The 19,588-nt window shown below is 50.2% G+C and overlaps 1 protein-coding gene across 2 annotated transcripts in view; it reads left to right on the top strand.

The window, feature by feature from the left end:
• The window catches only part of LOC125454444 (receptor-type tyrosine-protein phosphatase-like N), a 191,300-nt gene that overhangs the window by 28,583 nt on the left and 143,129 nt on the right, over positions 1 to 19,588 (top strand). For both annotated transcript variants that reach the window (XM_059647552.1, XM_059647553.1), the window contains 4 exons: positions 13,907 to 14,020; positions 15,153 to 15,267; positions 16,762 to 16,942; positions 19,401 to 19,581. In XM_059647552.1, the coding sequence (XP_059503535.1) occupies positions 13,907 to 14,020; positions 15,153 to 15,267; positions 16,762 to 16,942; positions 19,401 to 19,581 (591 nt within the window). The remainder of the gene's footprint in view (positions 1 to 13,906; positions 14,021 to 15,152; positions 15,268 to 16,761; positions 16,943 to 19,400; positions 19,582 to 19,588) is intronic.

The following is a 19,588-nucleotide window of genomic DNA, read 5'->3' as shown; positions in this document are numbered from 1 at the left end:
ACAGGAGGTACAGAAATTCATAGCTAGGAGTTTCGGGGACGTGCTCACACTAAAGGTTCAGTCAGATAGCTGGGTGACCACTAGGAGGGGCAGGCAGTGAAGGATTCCTCTGTGGCTATTCCCCTCTCAAACAGATATTCCATTTTGGAGACTGTTGGAGGGGTTGGCCTGTGAGGGAGAAGCAATGGCTCTGTTGTACAACAGGGAAGCTAACAGTGTAGTGAACAGTGGTAATAGGGGACTCTACAGTCAGGGACATGGATCGCCAATTCTATGGCTGTGAGCGAGACTCACTGATGGCGTGTTGCCTCCCTGGTGCCACAGTCAATGATATCTCTGAGCAGGCACCGGGTATTCTGAAAGGGGAGGGTGAGCAGCCAGTGATTGTGGGCCACATCGGTACATTGACAGCAGCAGTTAGAGAGCTGAGGTCCTGCGAAGGGAATTTCGGCAGTTCGGCAGAAAGTTGTAATGTAGGACCTCCTGGGATTGTAATCAAGGGATTATTTTCAGTGCCATGTATTAGCGAGGCCAGAAATATGTGGGAATCCCATTAAACACGTGGCTACAGAGCAGGTATGGGAGAGAGAGCTTCAGATATGTGGGTCATTGGGAAGTCTCCCAAGGAAGTTTGGACCTGTACAAAAAGGACAGGCTGCACCTGAGGGGCATCAATATATCAGGTTTGCTAGTATAGGTCAGGAAGATTTAGATAGGTGGGATAGAGGAGGATGTAAACTGGGATTTGGGGAGGGCAGGAGGGTTTGCATTGCTAATTGAGGAGAATGTCACAGCTGCACTGAGAGATGATATCTCAGGACATTCATCCAGTGACGCTACATGGGTAGAATTCAGGGATATGAACGGTGTATTCACTACAGGGGAGTTATAGTATAGACCTCCCAACAGCCAGCGGGAGATAAAGAAACAGGTACATAGCTAGATCAAGGAACGATGTAAAAATGACAGGGTTGTGATTTTAACAAATAGTGATTTTAACTTTCCCAATATTCACTGGGACTTCCTCAGTGTCAGTCGCTTGGTTGAGGCAGAATTTGTTCAGCACAACCAGGAGCATTTCTTGAAACAATATATAGGAAACCCAACATGGAAGGGGTCTCGCGAGCCCTTATACTGGGGAATGAACCCGGCCAGGTGATCAAAGTTTCATTGGGAGCAGTGATCATAATTCTGTAAGTTTGAAAATAATAATGGATAGGGATTGGACCGATCCTCAGGTGAAAGTGCTAAACTGGGGGAAAGCAGGAGCTGGAGAAATTAGTTTAGGGGCAGCTATTTGACAATAAATCTATTTGACACCAGGGAGTCTTTTAAAGGCCAGTTGATTATAGTTCAGGGCCAGCAAGCTCCTGTGAGAATAAAAGAAAAGGATAGTGAGTTTAAGACCCTTGGATGACAAGAAATGTTGCAAGTTTAGTCCAAAGGTAAAGAAAGATTATATAAAGTTTATGAAACTGAAATCAGCCTAATTCTTGAAGGAGAGAGGCAGGAGAGAGTATTTGCAGTATTGTGTGTAGTCCTGGTCGCTGAACTATAGGAAAGATGTAGGGGTTTTGGAGAACGTAGAGAAGAGGTTTATCAGCGCCTAGGCCCGAAACGTCAGCTTTCCTGCTCCTAAGATGCTGCTTGTCCTGCTGTGTTCATCCAGATTCACACTTTGTTATCTCTTTACCAAGATGCTGCCTGCATTACAGTATATTAACTATAAGGAGAGGTGAGACAGATTTGGGTTGTTCTCGCTAGAGCATCTGAGACTGAGGAGTGACTTGATAGAGAAGTCCATAACATTATGGGAGGCATGGATATGGTGGATAGTTGGAATCTTTTTCCCAGGGTGACCTTGTCAAATACTAGGGGGCATAGGGCCACAGAATCATTCAGCATGGAAACAGACCCTTTGGTCCAACCAGTCCATGCTGACCATGCTCCCAAATTAATCTCGCCCCATCTGCAAGTATTTGCCCCATATCCCTCCAAACCTTTCCAATTCGTGAGCTTCTCCAAATGCCTTTTAAATGTTGTAACTGTACCTGCATCCTGTACCTCTTCCCCTGGCAGTCCAATTCACACATGAGCCACGCTCTGAGTAAGAAAAAGTTGCTCCTCAGGTCGTTTTTAAACCTTTCTCCTCTCACCTTAAAACTATGCCCCCTAATTTTGAACTCTACCACCCTAAGGAAAAGGACCCTTGTCATTCACATCTATGCCCCTCATGATTTTATAAACCTTTTATAAACTTCTTCAGGTTAGGCATCCCTGGAAGAGGCTTCGCAGTGAGGTTAAAATTGTATCAGAGATAATGGGAACTGCAGATGCTGGAGAGCCTCACTGCGAAGCCTCTTCCAGGGATGCCTAACCTGAAGAAGTTACCCTCCTCCCTCCGGACCAACCTCAGGGAATCTCTCTCCCATTGCAACTCTCTTGTAATCTCTTCGACCTTGCTCCATCTTCGGTCCGCCTCCCCCTCTCTCCCTATTTATTCCAGAACCCTCACCCCATCCCCCTCTCTGATGAAGGGTCTAGGCCCGAAGCGTCAGCTTTTGTGCTCCTGAGATGCTGCTGGGCCTGCTGTGTTCATCCAGCCTCACATTTCATTTCCTGGAAACATCCTGGTAAATCTTTTCTGAACTCTCTCCAATCTAGTGATATCCTTCCTGTAACTGAGCAATGGGTTCAGAGGGCAAAGTTTAAAGAAGATGTACGAGACGAGTTTTTTACAGAGATGGTGGTAATGTCTGGAACATGTAGCTGGGGGAAGTAGTAGAAGCAGATACAGTTGTAATGTTTAAGAAACATTTTGACAAACACATAAACTGGCAAAGAATAGAGAAATATGGACCATGTGCAAACAGATGGGATTAGTTTATATTGGCATCATGGTTGGTGCAGGAATGGTGGGCTGAATGGCCTGATCCTGTGCTGTATTGTTCTGAGTTCTTGCAGCATAGTGGTTATGTCTTGACCCCTGAGCTGGGAAACCAGGGTTCAAGCCTTATTTGCTCCAGACGTGTGTAATTGCACCTTTTAACAGATTGATTAGAAAATGTCCCCAAGGGGCTCCTGCAGAGGTGACCAAGAACTGAGAAGAGTAACGTCCATCAACCTTCTTCCTTTGTATCAAATCATGTGCCTCTCTATTCCCTGTTCCTGGGTGCATTGTCCAACCAGCAGAAAGCTTTCCCCTGATTCCCATTGACTCCAGTTTTGCTCAGGCTAGTTGATGTCACATTTGAACTAATGCGGTCCTGGTGTTTCAGCTCACCCCTGGAATTCAGAGTTTTTATCCATCCTGATGGACAATGAGGTCAGGAAGTGAGAGATCCTGATATAGGCTAAGCTGAGCATTGCTGAGCATTTTGTTGTTGTGTAAATGCCACATGACAGCACTATTGGTGACACCTTCCATCACTTTACTGATGGTCGAGAGGAGACTGATGGGGCGGGAATTGGCCGGGTTGGATTGGTCCTGCTTTTTGTGTACAGGACATAACCTGGGGAATTTTCCACATTGTCGGGTAGATCCCAGTGTTATAACTGCACTGGAACAGCTTGGCTAAGGGGGAGCGGCAAGTTCTGGAGCACAAGCCTTGAGTACTATTGCCGGAATGTAGTCAGGGCCCGTAGCCTTTGCAGTATCCAGTGTCTCCGACCGTTTCTTGATATCACCTGGAATGAATCGAATTGACTGAAGACTGGTATCTGTGATGATGGGGACTACTGGAGGAGGCCGAGATGGATCATCCACTTGGCACTTCTGGCTGAAGATTGCTGTGAATGCTCCAGCCTTATCTTTTGCAGTGATGTGCTGGGCTCTTCCATCATTGAGGATAGAGATATTTGTGGACCCTCCTCCCCCAGTGAGTTGTTTAATTGTCCGCCACCATTCACAACTGGATGTGGCAGGACTGCAGAGCTTAGATCTGATCCGTTTGTTGTGGGATTGCCTAGCTCTGTCTATCACTTGCTGCTTTCACTGTTTGGCGTGCAAGTAGTCCTGTTTAGCTTCACCAGGTTGGTACCTCACCTTCAGGTATGCCTGGTGCTGCTACTGGCATGCCCTCCTGCACTCTCCATTAAACCAGGGTTGATCCCCTGTCCTAATGGTAATGGTTGAGTAGGGGATACACTGGGCCATGAGGTTACAGACTGTGCTGGGGTACAATTCTGCTGCTGTTGATGGCCCACAGCGCCTCATGGATGGCCAGTCTGGAGTTGCTAGATCAGTGTGAAGTCTGTCCCATTGAGCACGGGGATAGTGTCACACAGCACGATGGAGGGGATTCTCAATGTGAAGGTGGGACTTTGTCTCCACAAGGACTGTGCGATGGTCACTCTTACCGATACTGTCACAGACAGATGCACCTGCAGCTGGGAGATTAGTAAGGATGAGGTCAGGTATGTCTTTCCCTCTTGTTGGTTCCCTCGCCATCTGCCGCAGACCCAGTCTTGCAGCTAAGTCCTTTAGGACCTGAGCAGCTCCATCAGTACTACTGTTGCCGAGCCACTCTTGGCGGTGGGCATTGAAATGCCCCACCCACAGTATATTTTGTGCCCTTGCCATCCTCAGTGCTTCCTCTAGGTGTTGTTCAGCATGGCAGAATACTGATTTGCCAGTCAAGAGAGGTAGATAGGCTCTGAAAAAGGGTCCCTGGACCCAAAACGTTCACTCCTATTTTTCTTCACAGAAGCTGCCAGACCTGCTGAGCTTTTCCAGCAACTTCTGTTTTTGTCGAGGTGCTTCAGCAGTTTCAGCTGTCTCCAGTTTGCCCCTGTGAATTTCAGAGTGCTTGAAAACGTCACACAATGAAATGTTTGGTGTGTGGGCGATGTATATTCAGCGACTGACTCACACGCACTCTGCGTTTTCCCTCCCCTCGATCACCATCATGAAGTCTCAGTGTGGGCGGAAGTCTGCATTCCTGGCAGCTCTCGTCCAGATCCAGTTTACGTTCTAATTAACTCCCATTGTGATAGCCTCTTAACGTGTCTCACTCAGGGAGAGGGTTGAAAGGAGCACAAAGAACAGATGAAAGACATCACAGCAACAAAACTTGCACGGTTGTTTCTCCTAGTGTTTGCAGAGATTTAGCCTTAGTCTGTGGATCACAGGGTCCAGCGACATTACCATTCCACAGCATCCCCAGATATTTGGTCAGGGCGAAGGGGGCAGTGTGGGGGAAATGTTCTGGGCTTCGCAAAATTTCAGTGCCAGGGAAAAGAGCAAAAGGCAGGGTGTTGCTCAGAGACCGTCTTTTGAAGCTTTTAGTCTTCTGCATTGGGATGGAAGCGAGAATGCCAAGTTTCGAAGACAACAACAATTTATACTGCATGAGAAAAGGATTGTGACTGGCCAAGTCGTTCCCGTTGGGAGCAAACCAGGAGTGGATGCTTCCGAGTTTCTCTTTAGTTAGAATTGACACGATGCTTGGAAGGTCTTTGATGGGGCCAATGGTCTGATGACTTAAAGACCAAAAGTTGGACTATGGGACAAGTTAAGGGAAATGGGTGTAGTTTTTTTTGTTCATTCACAGGATAGGGCCATCACTGTCTGGTCCAGTATTTATTGCCCATCCCTAATTACCCAGAGGGCAATTAAGAGTCAGTCACATTGCTATGGGTCTGGAGTCACAGGCAGGCCAGACCAGGTAAGGATAGCAGTTTCCTTCCCTAAAGGGCATTTGTGAACCAGATGGGTTATGACAAGTGACAATAGATTCATGATCATCATCAGGCTCTTAATTTGAATTTCTTTTTTAAAGGATTGAACTTAAATTCTGCTGTGGCAGGATTTGAACCCAGCTCCCCAGAGCATTACCTGGGTCTCTGGTTGAAGAGTCCTGTGATAATACCACTCAGCCATCACCTCCTCCTTGTCTAGCGGCACTATCAGAGTTATCAGTGTGTAATATTTGAAATCATGGAGGTAAATGGTTTGACCTGGAATCATTGAACCATGAAGTTGAGTCTGGAAGGCTAAGTGGGCCTGGCTAGTTAGCTGAGTTGGGTGGACAGCTGGTTTGTGACATAGAGTGATAGCAGCAATGTGGGTTCAAATCCCACACCAGCTGATGTTCCCATGAGGGACTCATCTTCTTCCTCTCACCTGAGCTATGGTGACCCTCAGGTTAAACCAGTATCGGTTTGTCTGTCTAATGAGAGGGAGTGCAGCCCCAAGGTCTGGGAAATCTATAGTGACTGCAGAAAGATGAGATGCTGTTCTTCAAACCCCAGTTCTTGAGTTTGCTTGAGTAGAGCTTGAGGGGGCTGTTCCGGCCATCTGCCCGTTCTTGCTGTCCGTCTCTGGAAACCTTCAGTGTACCCATCCCCACCAGCAGACCCCTTCTCATTCCCGCTCTCCATTGGGAAACTCAACCCATCGAGCCAGGTCCCTCTGAAACCACTGTCACCCTCCACCACCTCCCCTACCACGAGAGACTCACTCAAGAGGATTGGAGGGAGGGTAGTGAACCTGCTGTGAGGAGAAACTATCCCCCCAGGGTGTAGGTGCTGTCAGGATGGTCACACTCGCAGAAAGGATGGTGACGTAGTGGGAATCTCACTGACTTTCTAATCCAGAGGCTAATGCTAATAGTGTGCAGCTGCATGGTTCAACACATCAGCTGGTGGGATTTACAATCTATTAATAAAGGCAGGAATTAAAGTCTAGTCTCACTGGTGACAACACCTCACACTTTTAATGTAGCACAGTGTCAGTAAGAACCAGGAGCAGTAGGCCATTCAGCCCCTCAGGCCTGCCCCATCATTCAATAATATTGTGACTGATCTGATGTTTCCATATTCCTGCCTAACTCCAATAACACTTGGCCCTCCAACCACCCGAAGAATCTGTCTATCCCTGCCTCAAAAATAGTCTCTGCTCAGGTCACCTTGTTGCAGTGATCCTGAGACCCTATTCTCTCTCTCTCTCCCTCACCCCTCTTTCTCTCTCACTCCTCTCTTTCTCTCTCTCTCACTCCCATCCCCATCTCTCTCATTCCTCTCTCTCTCGCTCCTTTCTCTCTCCTTCCTTTCTCACTCTTTTGCTCCTTTCTCTCTCTCTCATTCCTTTCCATCTCTCTCTCTCACACTCACTCCTTTCTGTCTCTTTCTCAACCTTTCTCTCTCTCTCTCTCCTGTCTCCCTCTCTCTCTGTCTCTGTGCCTTTGGGCCCGCAGCCTCCTTTTGCTTGCTCCCATTGTGTTGTGTTCTGTGTGAAACATGACTTTGACACACACTGTGGTCAATCTCTGGCAGCGAAATGGATCCTAAGCATTGACACCTTGCTTTTGTTCCATTCACATTGACCTTCTCACCAGGACTGACGGTGGTAATCTGGTACTTCACTGGACTCGTAATCCAAAGGGCGTGCTTCAAATCCCACCCTGGCAGAATGTAACATTCAGTTAATGAATATAAAGCTAGTATCAGTGATGTGACCATGAATCCATTGTCAATTGTCACAGGGAACCACATCTGGCTCACTAATGCAACTTTAGGGAAGGAAATCTGCCATCCTCATCTGGTCTGGCCTACATATGACTCCAGGCCCACCACAATGTCATGGAATCCCTACAGGTGGAAGCAGGCCATTCAGCCCATGTCCCACCCTACCCCTGTAACCCTACATTCCCCATACACCCAGCCTGAACACTATGAGCAATTTAGCGCGGCCGATCCACCTAGCCTGCACATCTTTGGATTGTGGGAGGAAACTGGAGCACCCAGAGGAAACCCACGCAGACACAGGGAGAATGTGCAAACTCCACACAGACTGTCGCCCGAGGGTGGAATTGAACCCGGATCCCTGGCGCTGTGAGGCTGCAGAGCAAATCACTGAAACACCCAAGGCAATCATTTCTAGGGTAGTTGGGAATGGGCAACAAATGCTGGTCTTGCTAGGATGAAAAGAAAGATCATACAATCATGCAGTGCAGAAGAGGCCCTTCGGCCCATCAATTCTGCAACAACCTATCCGCACTTACTGCACTTGCCAATACTTGGCCCGTGGTCTTGAATGTTATGACACTTTAAGAGTTTATCCAAGTACTTTGTAAAGGTTCTGAGCTTTACCGCCTCAACTACCCTCCAGGCAGTGCATTCCAGATCCCCACACTTGCTCTGGATGATTCAGTTTACCTCAAATCCCCTCTAAGCCTCCTGCTTTTCATTTTAAAAAGAGATCCCTTTTGTTATAGTCTCTCAGGGGCCCAGCTGCTTTCTGTCTGCCTTGTCCATTGCCTCTCATAAAAAAAGGTGTAAACTCTTACCCCTGATGGGGGTGGGAGGGGAGGGGGTGCATTGACCAGAGAGACCCACGTTGAATGTAATTGGCCAAAGAAGCAGGAGGGGCGAGGCATGTCCTTTATTGGTCAGTGCATTGAGTATAGGAGCTGGGGGGTCATGTTGTGGCTGTACAGGACATTGGTTGGGGCCATTTTTTGAATACTGTGTGCAATCCTGGTCTCCCTGCTCCAGGAAGGATGTTATAAAACTTGGAAAGGTTCAGAAAAGAATTACAAGGTTGCTACCAGGATTGGAGGGTTTGAGCTACAGGGAGAGGCTGAATAGGCTGGGACTATGTTCCCTGGAGCATCGGAGGCTGAGGGGTGACCTTATAGAGGTTTATAAAATCATGAGGGGCATGGATAGGGTGAATAGTTGAGGTCTTTTCCCTGGGGTGGGTGGTCCAAAACTAGAGGGGCATAGGTTTATAGTGAGAGGGGAAAGGCGCGGTGGGGTGTGGCGTTATCAGAGGGTACTGTGGTTTCTGATGAGTCAGGGAAGACTCCCCCCCCCCCCCCCCACCCCCACCTCATCACCACCACCAGCGGGTTGTGGAGGAACGAGTTGTGGGAGGGGGTGGATTGGTGGTGGAAACGTTGAGGCCACACTCCTGACATGAGTGCTCCCTCTCTGAAGCTGTGACGTCTTTGGCTGGAGGCCGTGGGGCTCACTTTTGGCTGCGTCACTGGGGCTGACTCACTCTGCAGCGCTCAGTCTGAGATCATTCAAAGGGAGGGGGGGTGCGATATGCGGGGGTGGGGGTGAGTGGCGGAGAACAGACAGGAAAAACGGCGAGTTGTCGATAACCAGGGAGAGGAGCAGGAACCTGGGAGAGCGCTCTCTGTCACAGGGAGGCGGTGAGGTGGCAGACCTGAGGGGAATTCATTCCAGACTCTGACTTACAGCCTGAGCAGGTTTAATAAGTTACACTCTCTACCCTCAGTGTCTGATGCACAGCTTCCATCCTCTGAGCAGAGATTTGTGTGATGGTTTTGTTGCTATGGTTATTCACAAGCTGTTGTTTCCATCAGTGCCCCCCCCCCCCCCACCATCTCTCTCTGTCTCCTTCCCTATGCCTCTGAATGTTTGAAGTGAGGGAGTCGAGGTGCATTTTATTTCATCTAATCTGGGAGGTCAGGGAATCTGCTGTGGGTGATCCTTAAGGTGTGCCTAGGATCTGCCCCAGCTAACCTTCATCTTTGACATCCCTTCCCTTTTGTCTGTGGTCAGACGGCAGACAGTCACCGACGCAAGGCATACGGCTGGAGAGTGGGAGCAGGGGGGGCGACGTGATCTGGGACTGGATGTGGGAGAAGCTCCGAAGGAACTTCCAAAAGGGCAGGGCTGAACCTGCCGGGTGCTGGGGGTGGGGTAAAGAGAGAGAGAGAGAGAGAGAGGGAGCAGGATTGACTGGGCGGCTCTTTCAAAGAAAATGAAAGCAAAACACTGCGGATGCTGGAAATCAGAATCAAACAACAGAAAATTGCTGGAGAAACTCAGCAGGTCTGGCAGCATCTTTCGAGAGAAATAGAGTTAATGTACCGGGTCGAGTCACCCGTCCTCCGAACTCTGCAGGCATTCTGAGGGAGAGTCACTGGACCCAAAACATTAACTCTGATTTCTGTACACGGATGCTGCTAGACCTGTTGAGTATGTCCAGCATTCCTTGTGTTTTATCTTGACTCTTGCAAACAATTAGTTCTGGCTCAGTGGGCAGAGTGGCCTTCCATACTGCAGAATTCAATGTCCTGGTCCTGTGTGCCATTCGCGTATGGAGTTTGAGGGGTCCTGATGAGTTAGTTACTGCTCAAGAAAGCAGTTTATAAAAATAAAAATGCCTCTTTGTAGATAACGTGGAACAATCCCTCTTCCGCACCTACACTGGCCCTAAACCTCACCTCTTCCTCTGTTACATTGATGACTGTATCAGCGCTGCCTCGTGCTCCCACAAGGAGCTTGAACAGTTCATCCAGTTCACCAACACCTTCCACACCAACCTTAAGTTCACCTGAACCACCTCTGATACCTCTCTCTCCTTCCTGGACCCCTCTGTCTCCATCTCAGGCAACCACCTGGAAACCGATATCCGTTTCAAGCCCACCAACTCCCACAGCTATCTAGAATACACCTCCTCCCACCCACCTTCCTGCAAAAATTCCATCCCCCATTCCCAATTCCTTTACCTCCACTGCACCTGCTCCCAGGATGAGGAATTCCACTCCCAGACATCCCAGATGTCCTCTTTTTTCAAGGACCGCAACCTTCCCCGCATCAGTGGTCAACAACGCCCTCGACCATGTCCCCCACATTTCCAGCAACTCATCCTCACACCCTGTCCCCGCAATAACAAACAAAACAGAATCCCCCTCATCCTCACATACCACCCCACTAACCTCCGGATCCAACGTATCATCCTCTGACACTTCTGCCATCTACAATCCGACCCCACCACCCAAGTCATTTTTTCATCCCCACCCCTGTCTGCTTTCCGGAGAGACCACTCTCTCCGTGACTCCCTTGTTCGCTCCACGCTGCCCTCCAACCCCACCACACCCGGCACCTTCCCCTGCAACCGCAGGAAGTGCTACACTTGCCCCCACACCTCCTCCCTCACCCCCATCCCAGGCCTCAAAAAGACTTTCCACATCAAGCAGATGTTCACCTGCACATCTGCCAATGTGGTATACTGTATCCACTGTACCTGGTGTGGCTTCCTCTACATTGGGGAAACCAAGCGGAGGCTTGGGGGCTGCTTTGTAGAACACCTCCGCTCGGTTCGCAATAAACAACTGCACCTCCCAGTCGCGAACCATTTTAACTCCCTCTCCCATTCTTTAGATGACATGTCCATCATGGGCCTCCTGCACTGCCACAATGATGCCACCCGAAGGTTGCAGGAACAGCAACTCATATTCCGCTTGGGAACCCTGCAGCCTAATGGTATCAATGTGGATTTCACCAGCTTCAAAATCTCCCCCTCCCCCACTGCATCCCAAAACCAGCCCAGCCTGTCCTTCCTCTCACCTATCCCCCACTCCCACCTCAAGCCCCATCCCCATTTCCTACCTAGTAACCTCAAGCCACACCCCCTTGAACTGTCCGTCCTCCCTGGACTGACCTATCCCCTCCCTATCTCCCCACCTACACTCACCTTTACTGGCTCCATCTCCATCTCTTTGACCTGTCTGTCTCCTCTCCACCTATCTTCTCCTCTATCCATCTTCTGTCCGCCTCCCCCTCTCTCCCTATTTATTTCAGAACCCTTTCCCCATCCCCCATTTCTGAAGAAAGGTCTAGGCCCGAAACGTCAGCTTTTGTGCTGCTCTGATGCTGCTCGGCCTGCTGTGTTCATCCAGCTCCACACCTTGTTAACTCTATAAAAGTAGGGGCTTGGCGGCAGAGTTATATTGTCACTGTTTGAGTAACCTGGAGGCACCAGCCAATTCTCTGGGGACCCAGATTCAAGTGCCACTGCAGGACCTGACGGAGTTTTAAATTTGATTAATTCAGTCTGTAATCTGAAAGCTAGTCCCTGTGGAGTGATTGTTGTAAAAACCCATCTGGTTCGCCAGTGTCCTTCAGGCAGGGAAATCTGCCTTCTTCACCCGGTCTGGTCTACATGTGACTCCAGACCCCCAGCAATGTGTTCGATGCTTAACTGCCCTCTCAAATGGTAATTAGGGACAGGGAACAAACACTGCCTTTGCCACACACACCAGACAAAAGATTGATGAGGGGGTGAGAATGATATCACCAATATTTCCCCTTCTTTGGTCATACTCTATAAAGGCTGATTAATTGTCGATTTTGTTTCTGAGCAGTTTTAGTCCTCAGTGGACCATTTAGCCCATCTACACAGTTGCTGATCACCACGCTTTGATTATTGTGGGGAGCTTCGGTCTCTTTACCCAACAAAAAGTAGACTTATCACAGAGGCAATGAAACAGAGGTTCACCAGACTGTTTCTTGGCAGGGGGCGGGGGGCCCAGACTGATGGCTGAGCAGAGACTGGGTTAACTGAGCCTGTATTCCACTGGGGTTTATACGAATGAGAGGGGACACCATTGAAATGTACCAAATTCTGACAGGTTTGGACAGGCTGGATGAAGATGGGGCGTTTCACCAGGGATGTGGGGTACAGTGGGTCACCATCTCCAATTACAGAGTACACCATCTAAGGCTGAGATAAGGAGAACTGCTTTCACTCTGAGAGTGGGGAACCTGTGGAGTTCTCTGCCACAGAAGGCCAAGTCATTGGATGTATTTGAGAAAGAAATAGATCGCTAGACATGGTGGAGTATGGTGTTGAGGTAGTGGATGGGCCATGGTTCATGTTGAGTGGCGAGGCATGCTTGATGGGCCGAATGGCCTACGTTTACTCCTGCTTTCTATGCTACTGTGTTCCACACAAACCTCCGTTCTCTTCATCTCCATCTCCGTATCAGAAAACCATAAGGCATGGGAGGCCAGTCAGCCCATCGAGGCTGCTCTTCCATTCAATGAGGTTATGGCGGATCTGATAATCCTCAGCTCCACTCTCCCGCCATTTCCTCGATTCTCTTCCTGATTAAATAGCTGTCTCTTTTAGCCCTGAATGTACTGAATGACCCAGCCTCAACGGCCCTCCGTGCTTAAAAAAAATCCCCCAGCTTCATTCCCCTCTGAGAGAAGAAATTCCTCCTCATCTCTGCCTTAAACGGGTGACCCCTTACTCTCAGATGATGTCCCTTGGTCCTAGACTCTCCCACAATGGAAAACTCACCTCCAACAACTCCCAGTGGAAGCAAATTCCATTATCTATTCCCAGACTGATTCCTGGGATGGCTGGACTGATTGTTAGGGTTATATTCTCTGGAGCTTTGAAAAAATGAGGGGAAACCAATAAAATTCTAACAGGACTAGACAGGGTAGACACAGGAAAGATGGGTTAGGGTTAGGGTTAGGGGAGTATAGAACCAGGGCTCGCAGCCTGAGGATATGTGGGTAGGCCCGAGATCTGGAGAAATGTCTTCACCCAGAGAATGAGGAACCTGTCGAATTGTATGCTGCAGAAACACAGTTGGTGCCAAAACATTGAAGTTTTTAAAGAAAGAATTACATACAGTTCTTAGGGCGGCAAAAAAGAGATCAGAGGGTATAGGGAGAAAGTGGGAGTAGGGAATTGAGTCGGATAATTATGTAGAATGATGGAGCAGGATCGAGTGGCCGACACCTGCCCCTTTCTACTGTCGTTTTCTGTTGTAGCCTGGACCGACATGGAGGCTGGTGGTAGATCATCCTTCCTGTCGCATTGAGTGGATCAGGAATCTCTTCTTATCTTGCCCCCAGCTATTGACATGGGACAGAAGGTAGATTCACAATCTGATTGGGTCATATTGCGATCACTGCGTCTCCTTGGCTGTCCAAGTGGGACTCAAACCCAGGGCTTCTGGATCAGAGACTGGGATGGCATCCCCCAGCCCCCATGCCACTAGCCCACCCCCATTTCCTCCTTTCTATGGGCCTTTACATTTGGTTGAACGTCTTGGTTTGTTGGTGTGGTGTTTGAAAAGAACTGAGAGCTAGTCTCGGAGAATATGAAAGGATTTCTCTCTTCACATAGATGGGCTCTTTGGGCACTGCCAGGTTGCCATGGTACCAACCAGGACCCAGTTTGATGTATCAGCTGCTGTTCTACGGCGTCTCCAGCAGGTTTTGAAGCACCTGATGTTGCAAGGTAGGGATCTCAGAGTGTCCAGGGGAACTGCTCTTCCAATCATTTAATTATGATGGAGACATTCTCTCCCACTGTACACATCCCAATGGACCCACCCCCATCCCATTTCTCACATTGTACACACCCCAATGGACCCAGTCCTTTCCCAGTCACTCCCATCGTTCATTATCCCAACAGGCTCAACCCCCATCCCATTTCTCACATTGTATGCAGTCCCAATGGACCCAAATCCTTTCCCAGTGTTTCCCATGGTTCACAATCCCAACAGGCTCAACCCCCATCCCATTTCTCACATTGTACGTAATCCCAATGGATCCAAACCTCTTCCTATTCCATTCCCAAAGCTCGTAATCCCAATGGACCCAACCCTGTTCTGTTATTCACATTGTACACACCCCAAAGGACCCAAATCCTTTCCCATTCACTCCCACTGTTCGTTATCCCAACAGGCCCAAACCCCACCCCATTTCTCACATTGTACGCAGTCCCAATGGACCTAAACCCCTTCTTATTCATTCCCAAAGTACGTAATCCCAATGGTCTCAACCCCCATTTTATTATTCACATTGTACAGAATTCCAATGGATCTGACTCTTTCCCATTCATTCCAATGGCACACAATCCCCAGTAGACCCAAATCCCCTTCCCATTCACACCTGTTCGGCACGATCCTATCAGGGCCCACGCCCCCACCCCATTCCCTGTCACTGCAAACAATCCCCTCTCTGCACTGTTTTCCCATGCGCTCTCGCTCGCCCTGCACATCACTGAGAGCATTGAGATCCTATCTCTCTGCCCTGTTTCTCCAGCTCCGACTGTAATCCATCTGCACAGTTCACCCCTCCCACCCCGTGCGGAGTGACTCCCACCATTTTGCACGTCTGTGGATATGAAAAAGCCCTTCCCCAATTCCTGGCTGGATTCGTCATTCACCGTCCGCACTAGTTATGTTTTGACTAATATTTTTCTGCGTTTTTTGTGTGTGTGTGTGTCTTGTCGCTGTCTCTGTCTCTCTCTCTGTCCTCTGCCTGCTCTGAGAGTTAAGTGTCAAATCAATTCAAATCTCTGTCGGCAAAGGCTGTTGTTTTGGTTTAATTCGATCCCCGTGTCTTTTCTTTTTGCATCTTTTTAGGGTTGTCATGGCAAGATGATGTCACGCAGTATGTGATCTCCATGGAGATGGAGAAAGTGCCCAAGCTCCACCCCCAGCATCATCACCTGACCAGTGCCCCCCTTCCAGAGACAAGGTACTGAGCGCTGGGCGGGGCGGGGGTGCATGGGGGCATGCCATGCCGACGTACTTGAACCCCCCCCCCCCGCCACCAGCTACAGTCAGTACAGGACCCCATGCTGCCTCAATGCCTTCGTGCCCCATCCCACTGAGAGCCTGCTGTTTCGGGCAGAACCTGTCTCAACTGCACCCCACACACCATCGCCCGGCTCGCTGCACGTTTACCCCCCGAGTCTCGGTCAACGTTGCCCTCGATTTCGCCCTCGTCAGGCGGGGGGTGGGGGTGCGGGGGGATGTGGGGACAGTATAGATTGAGCTTTACTCTGTATCTAACCCCGTACTGTCCCTCTCTCGGGAGTGTTTGATGGGGGTCAGTGTAGAGGGAGCTTTACTTTGTATCTAACCCCGTACTGTCCCTCTCCCTGGGAGTGTTTGATGGGGGTCAGTGTAGAGGGAGCTTTACTCTGTATCTAACCCCGTGCTGTCCCTGTCCCTGGGAGTGTTTGATGGGGGTCAGTGTAGAGGGAGCTTTACTCTGTATCTAACCCCTGCTGTCCCTGTCCCTGGGAGTGTTTGATGGGGGACAGGGTAGATGGAGCTTTACTCTGTGTCTAACCCCGTGCTGCCCCTCTCCCTGGGAGTGTTCGATGGGGGTCAGGGTAGAGGGAGCTTTACTCTGTATGTAACCCCATGCTGTCCCTGTCCCTGGGAGTGTTTGATGGGGGACAGGGTAGATGGAGCTTTACTCTGTATCTAACCCCGTACTGTCCCTCTCCCTGGGAGTGTTTGATGGGGGTCAGTGTACAGGGAGCTTTACTCTATCTAACCCCGTGCTGTCCCTCTCCCTGGGAGTGTTTGATGGGGGTCAGTGTAGAGGGAGCTTTACTCTGTATCTAACCCCGTGCTGTCCCTGTCCCTGGGAGTGTTTGATGGGGGTCAGTGTAGAGGGAGCTTTACTCTGTATCTAACCCCGTACTGTCCCTCTCCCTGGGAGTGTTTGATGGGGTACAGTGTAGAGAGAGCTTTACACTGTATCTAACCCTGTACTGTCCCTCTCCCTGGGATGTTTGATGGGGTCAGTGTAGAGGGAGCTTTACTCTGTATCTAATCCCGTGCTGTCCCTGTCCCTGGGAGTGTTTGATGGGGTACAGTGTAGAGAGAGCTCTACTCTGTATCTAACCCCGTACTGTCCCTCTCCCTGGGAGTGTTTGATGGGGGACAGTGTAGAGAGAGCTTTACTCTGTACCTAGCCCCGTGCTGTCCCTGCCCCTGGGAGTGTGTAACGTTCACACGGGGGTCCCTGACGTGTACTCCTTGTGCCAGTCCAGTGTTTTATAGAGTGAGGGGTTAACTGTGTGGGCCCTGAGAGCCCAGTGACTGGGAATGGAGGGTGTGGGAGATACCTCGGCCTGTACTGCCACCTGCTGGTAGTAACTGGCTTGACCACATCCCGCTCGCCTCTGGTTTTATTTTCTGGCTGTAATGGTATTCACTTTGTCCTTGGTTTCAGATCGCAGTGGCAAGCAGATAAAGATGTTTACCCCGGGGCTGTGTCCGCAGCAGCGTTCGAGCAATGGCCACCCTCTCAGATCCGTCGCTACCTGCAGCTTGTCCTGTATGGCAGCCCATCCCGGTTCACACCCGACCCCAGTGTTAAAGGGGCAGTACTGGAGCCCTATCTCTTTCCCAAGGTTTGGCATTTTGTGACTTTAATTGTTCCCTCCTCCGCTCCCTCATCCTCGCCCTTCCCTCCTCCACTCCCTCCTCTGTCTACCACCACTCCCTTCCCCTAACCTTCCCTCCCCTCCCTCCTGCCCCTCCCCTTTCCTCTTCTCCCTCCCCTCTCTCCCACCCCTCCCTCCGCTCCTTTCCCTCTCCCTCCACTCCCTCCCCCTCCCTTCCTCTCCCCATCTCCCACGTCCCCTCCTCTCCCTTCCCTCTCTCCCACTCCTCCCCTCTCTACCCGCTCTTCTCTCCCACCCCTCTCCTATCTCCCACCTCTCCTGCCCCTACGTCCTCTCCCTCACTCCCTCCTGTCCATCCCTCCTCACCCGCCCTCTCTTCCTCCCCCTCTCTCCCCCTTCCCTACACCTCTCTCTCTCCTCTTCCATTTCCTCTCTCCCCTCTTCCATCCCCCCTCTCCCCCTCCCTCACCAGCCATCCCCCCACCCCCCCAAAGCAGCCAACCTTCACTGGCCACTGGTAAACCGTTAACCCGATTTCTCTCTACCCAGATGCTGCCAGACCTGCTGAGTTTCTCCAGCCTTCCCTGTCTTTGTCCCATGGGTTTAGTGGATTGTTGTCTCTGACTGGAGGACTTTCCAGTGATAAGCGATTCGGTAGATGTGACCTCTCTGTCCGAACGCAGCAGGATCTGGACAGTATCCAGGTTTGGGCTGACAAGTGACAAGTAACAAACGCCAGGCTATGACCATCACCAATAAGAGACTACCCACCCTTAGCCCCTTGACATTAAACGGTGTTACCATCACTGAATCCCCCACCATCAACATCCTGGCGTTTACCAAAGGAGAGGCTGGGATTGTTTTCACAGGAGTGTGGGAGTTTGAGGGGTGACCTTGTTAAAGTTTATATAACCGTGATGGGTGTAAGTAAGGTAACTGACCTGTGATTTCAAGACTAGGGGCCATGTTTTAAGGGGAGAAGAGAAAGGTTTAAAAGCCACATGAGGGGCAATATTTTTTAACTGAGAGTGGTTCATGTGTGAATGAACTTCCAGAGGAAGTGGTGGACGGGTGCACAGTTACAATGTACTAAAGACATTTAGTAAAGTATTCGAGTAAGAAATGTTTGGAGGATATGGGCAGGTGGAACTAGTTTTGGGATTATGGTTGGCATGGACTTCTTGGGCCAAAGGGTCTGTTTCCGCGCTGTGTGACCCTATGAGATTAGTAATATTTCTACACTAGGAAAGGGGTGTCAGAGATTATGGGGAGGAGGAAGGAGGCAGATGTGATTGAATGGCAGAGCCGAGGCGATAACTCAGAATGCCGAATTCTGCTCCGAAGTCTTATGGTTTTAGAGGGAAGTCAGTAATATGTGAGATAGTACGAGCTGCCGATGCTGGAGAATCTGAGATAACATGGTGTGAAGCTGGATGAACACAGCAGGCCAAGAGGAGCAGGAAAGCTTGACGTTTCGGGTTGGGACCCTTCTTCTGAAATGGAGGGGAAGGAGGTTCTGAAATAAATAGGGAGAGAGGGAGAGGCGGATAGAAGATGGATAGAGGAGAAGATAGGGTGAGGGGAGACAGACAGGTCAAAGAGGCGAGGTTAGAGCCAGTGAAGTGGCTGTTGGGGAGTTGGGGGGGATAGGTCAGCCCAGGCAGGATGGACAGGTCAGGGGGGTGGGATGAGGTTAGTGGGTAGGGGATGGGGGTGGTGCTTGAGGTGGGAGGAATGGTTAGGGAGGCGGGGGCTAGCTGGGCTGGTTTTGGGATGCAGTGGGGGTAAGGGGGAGATTTTGAAGCTTGTGAAGTCCACATTGATACCATTGGGCTGCAGGGTTCCCAAGCGGAATATGAGTTGCTGTTTCTGCAACCTTCGGGTGGCATCATTGTGGCACTGCAGGAGGCCCATGATGGACATGTCATCTGAGGAATGGGGGCGCGGGGAGGGGGGTAATTGAAATGGTATGTGAGATAGCTTGTTTTGTTGTGAACTGGAACTCCATATTGAAAAGTCTACATGACCAAGCTGGGCAAATACCATCATTTCCAAGCTCCATCCTTCCGGATGCAAGGTTGGCTGTGATCTCTTGGTATGGTAGAGCAGCCTCGATGGGCCGAATGGCTCCTGTGTCCCAGGATTCCTTGTGTGTTTATTTTGAGGAGGCCGCTGGGTGGGTTCTGCGGTTGCTTGGCTGGTTGCGAAGAGGAACCTGAGTCTCCCTTCTCGTCCTGCTCCACCTTTCTGTAGTTGTGTTATCGAGACAGTCAATGGTGGAAAAGCCCCCCCCCCCACCCCCAGCTGCTACTCCTCGTTCCAGCCAACCCTGTGAGTTGCCTCACTCTCAAAGGCAGTGTTACTCATGCCAGACCCGGGTCGGAATAACCCTGGCACATCCAGCTGGCAGAAAGGTGCCTGGAGATGGCCACAGGACTTAATCAGCTCCTATTTGTTTAAACAGAATGGGAACGTGTACCAGTTGGGCCCGGAACAGGGCAGGAGCTATCCCAAAGACAACGATCAGGAACTACCCTCCGACCGCTCCAGCAGCTACCACCTGGACTATGGCACCACCAGAGTAAGGCACCCAAACAGGGTGAAGGGTCAGGCTATCGATGTCAGCGACCCCCGACCTCAGGAGGGTAAGAC

Source organism: Stegostoma tigrinum, chromosome 7 (assembly GCF_030684315.1).
Source record: "Stegostoma tigrinum isolate sSteTig4 chromosome 7, sSteTig4.hap1, whole genome shotgun sequence".
Lineage (NCBI taxonomy): Eukaryota > Metazoa > Chordata > Chondrichthyes > Orectolobiformes > Stegostomatidae > Stegostoma > Stegostoma tigrinum.
This window is presented reverse-complemented; position numbering and strand designations above follow the sequence as displayed.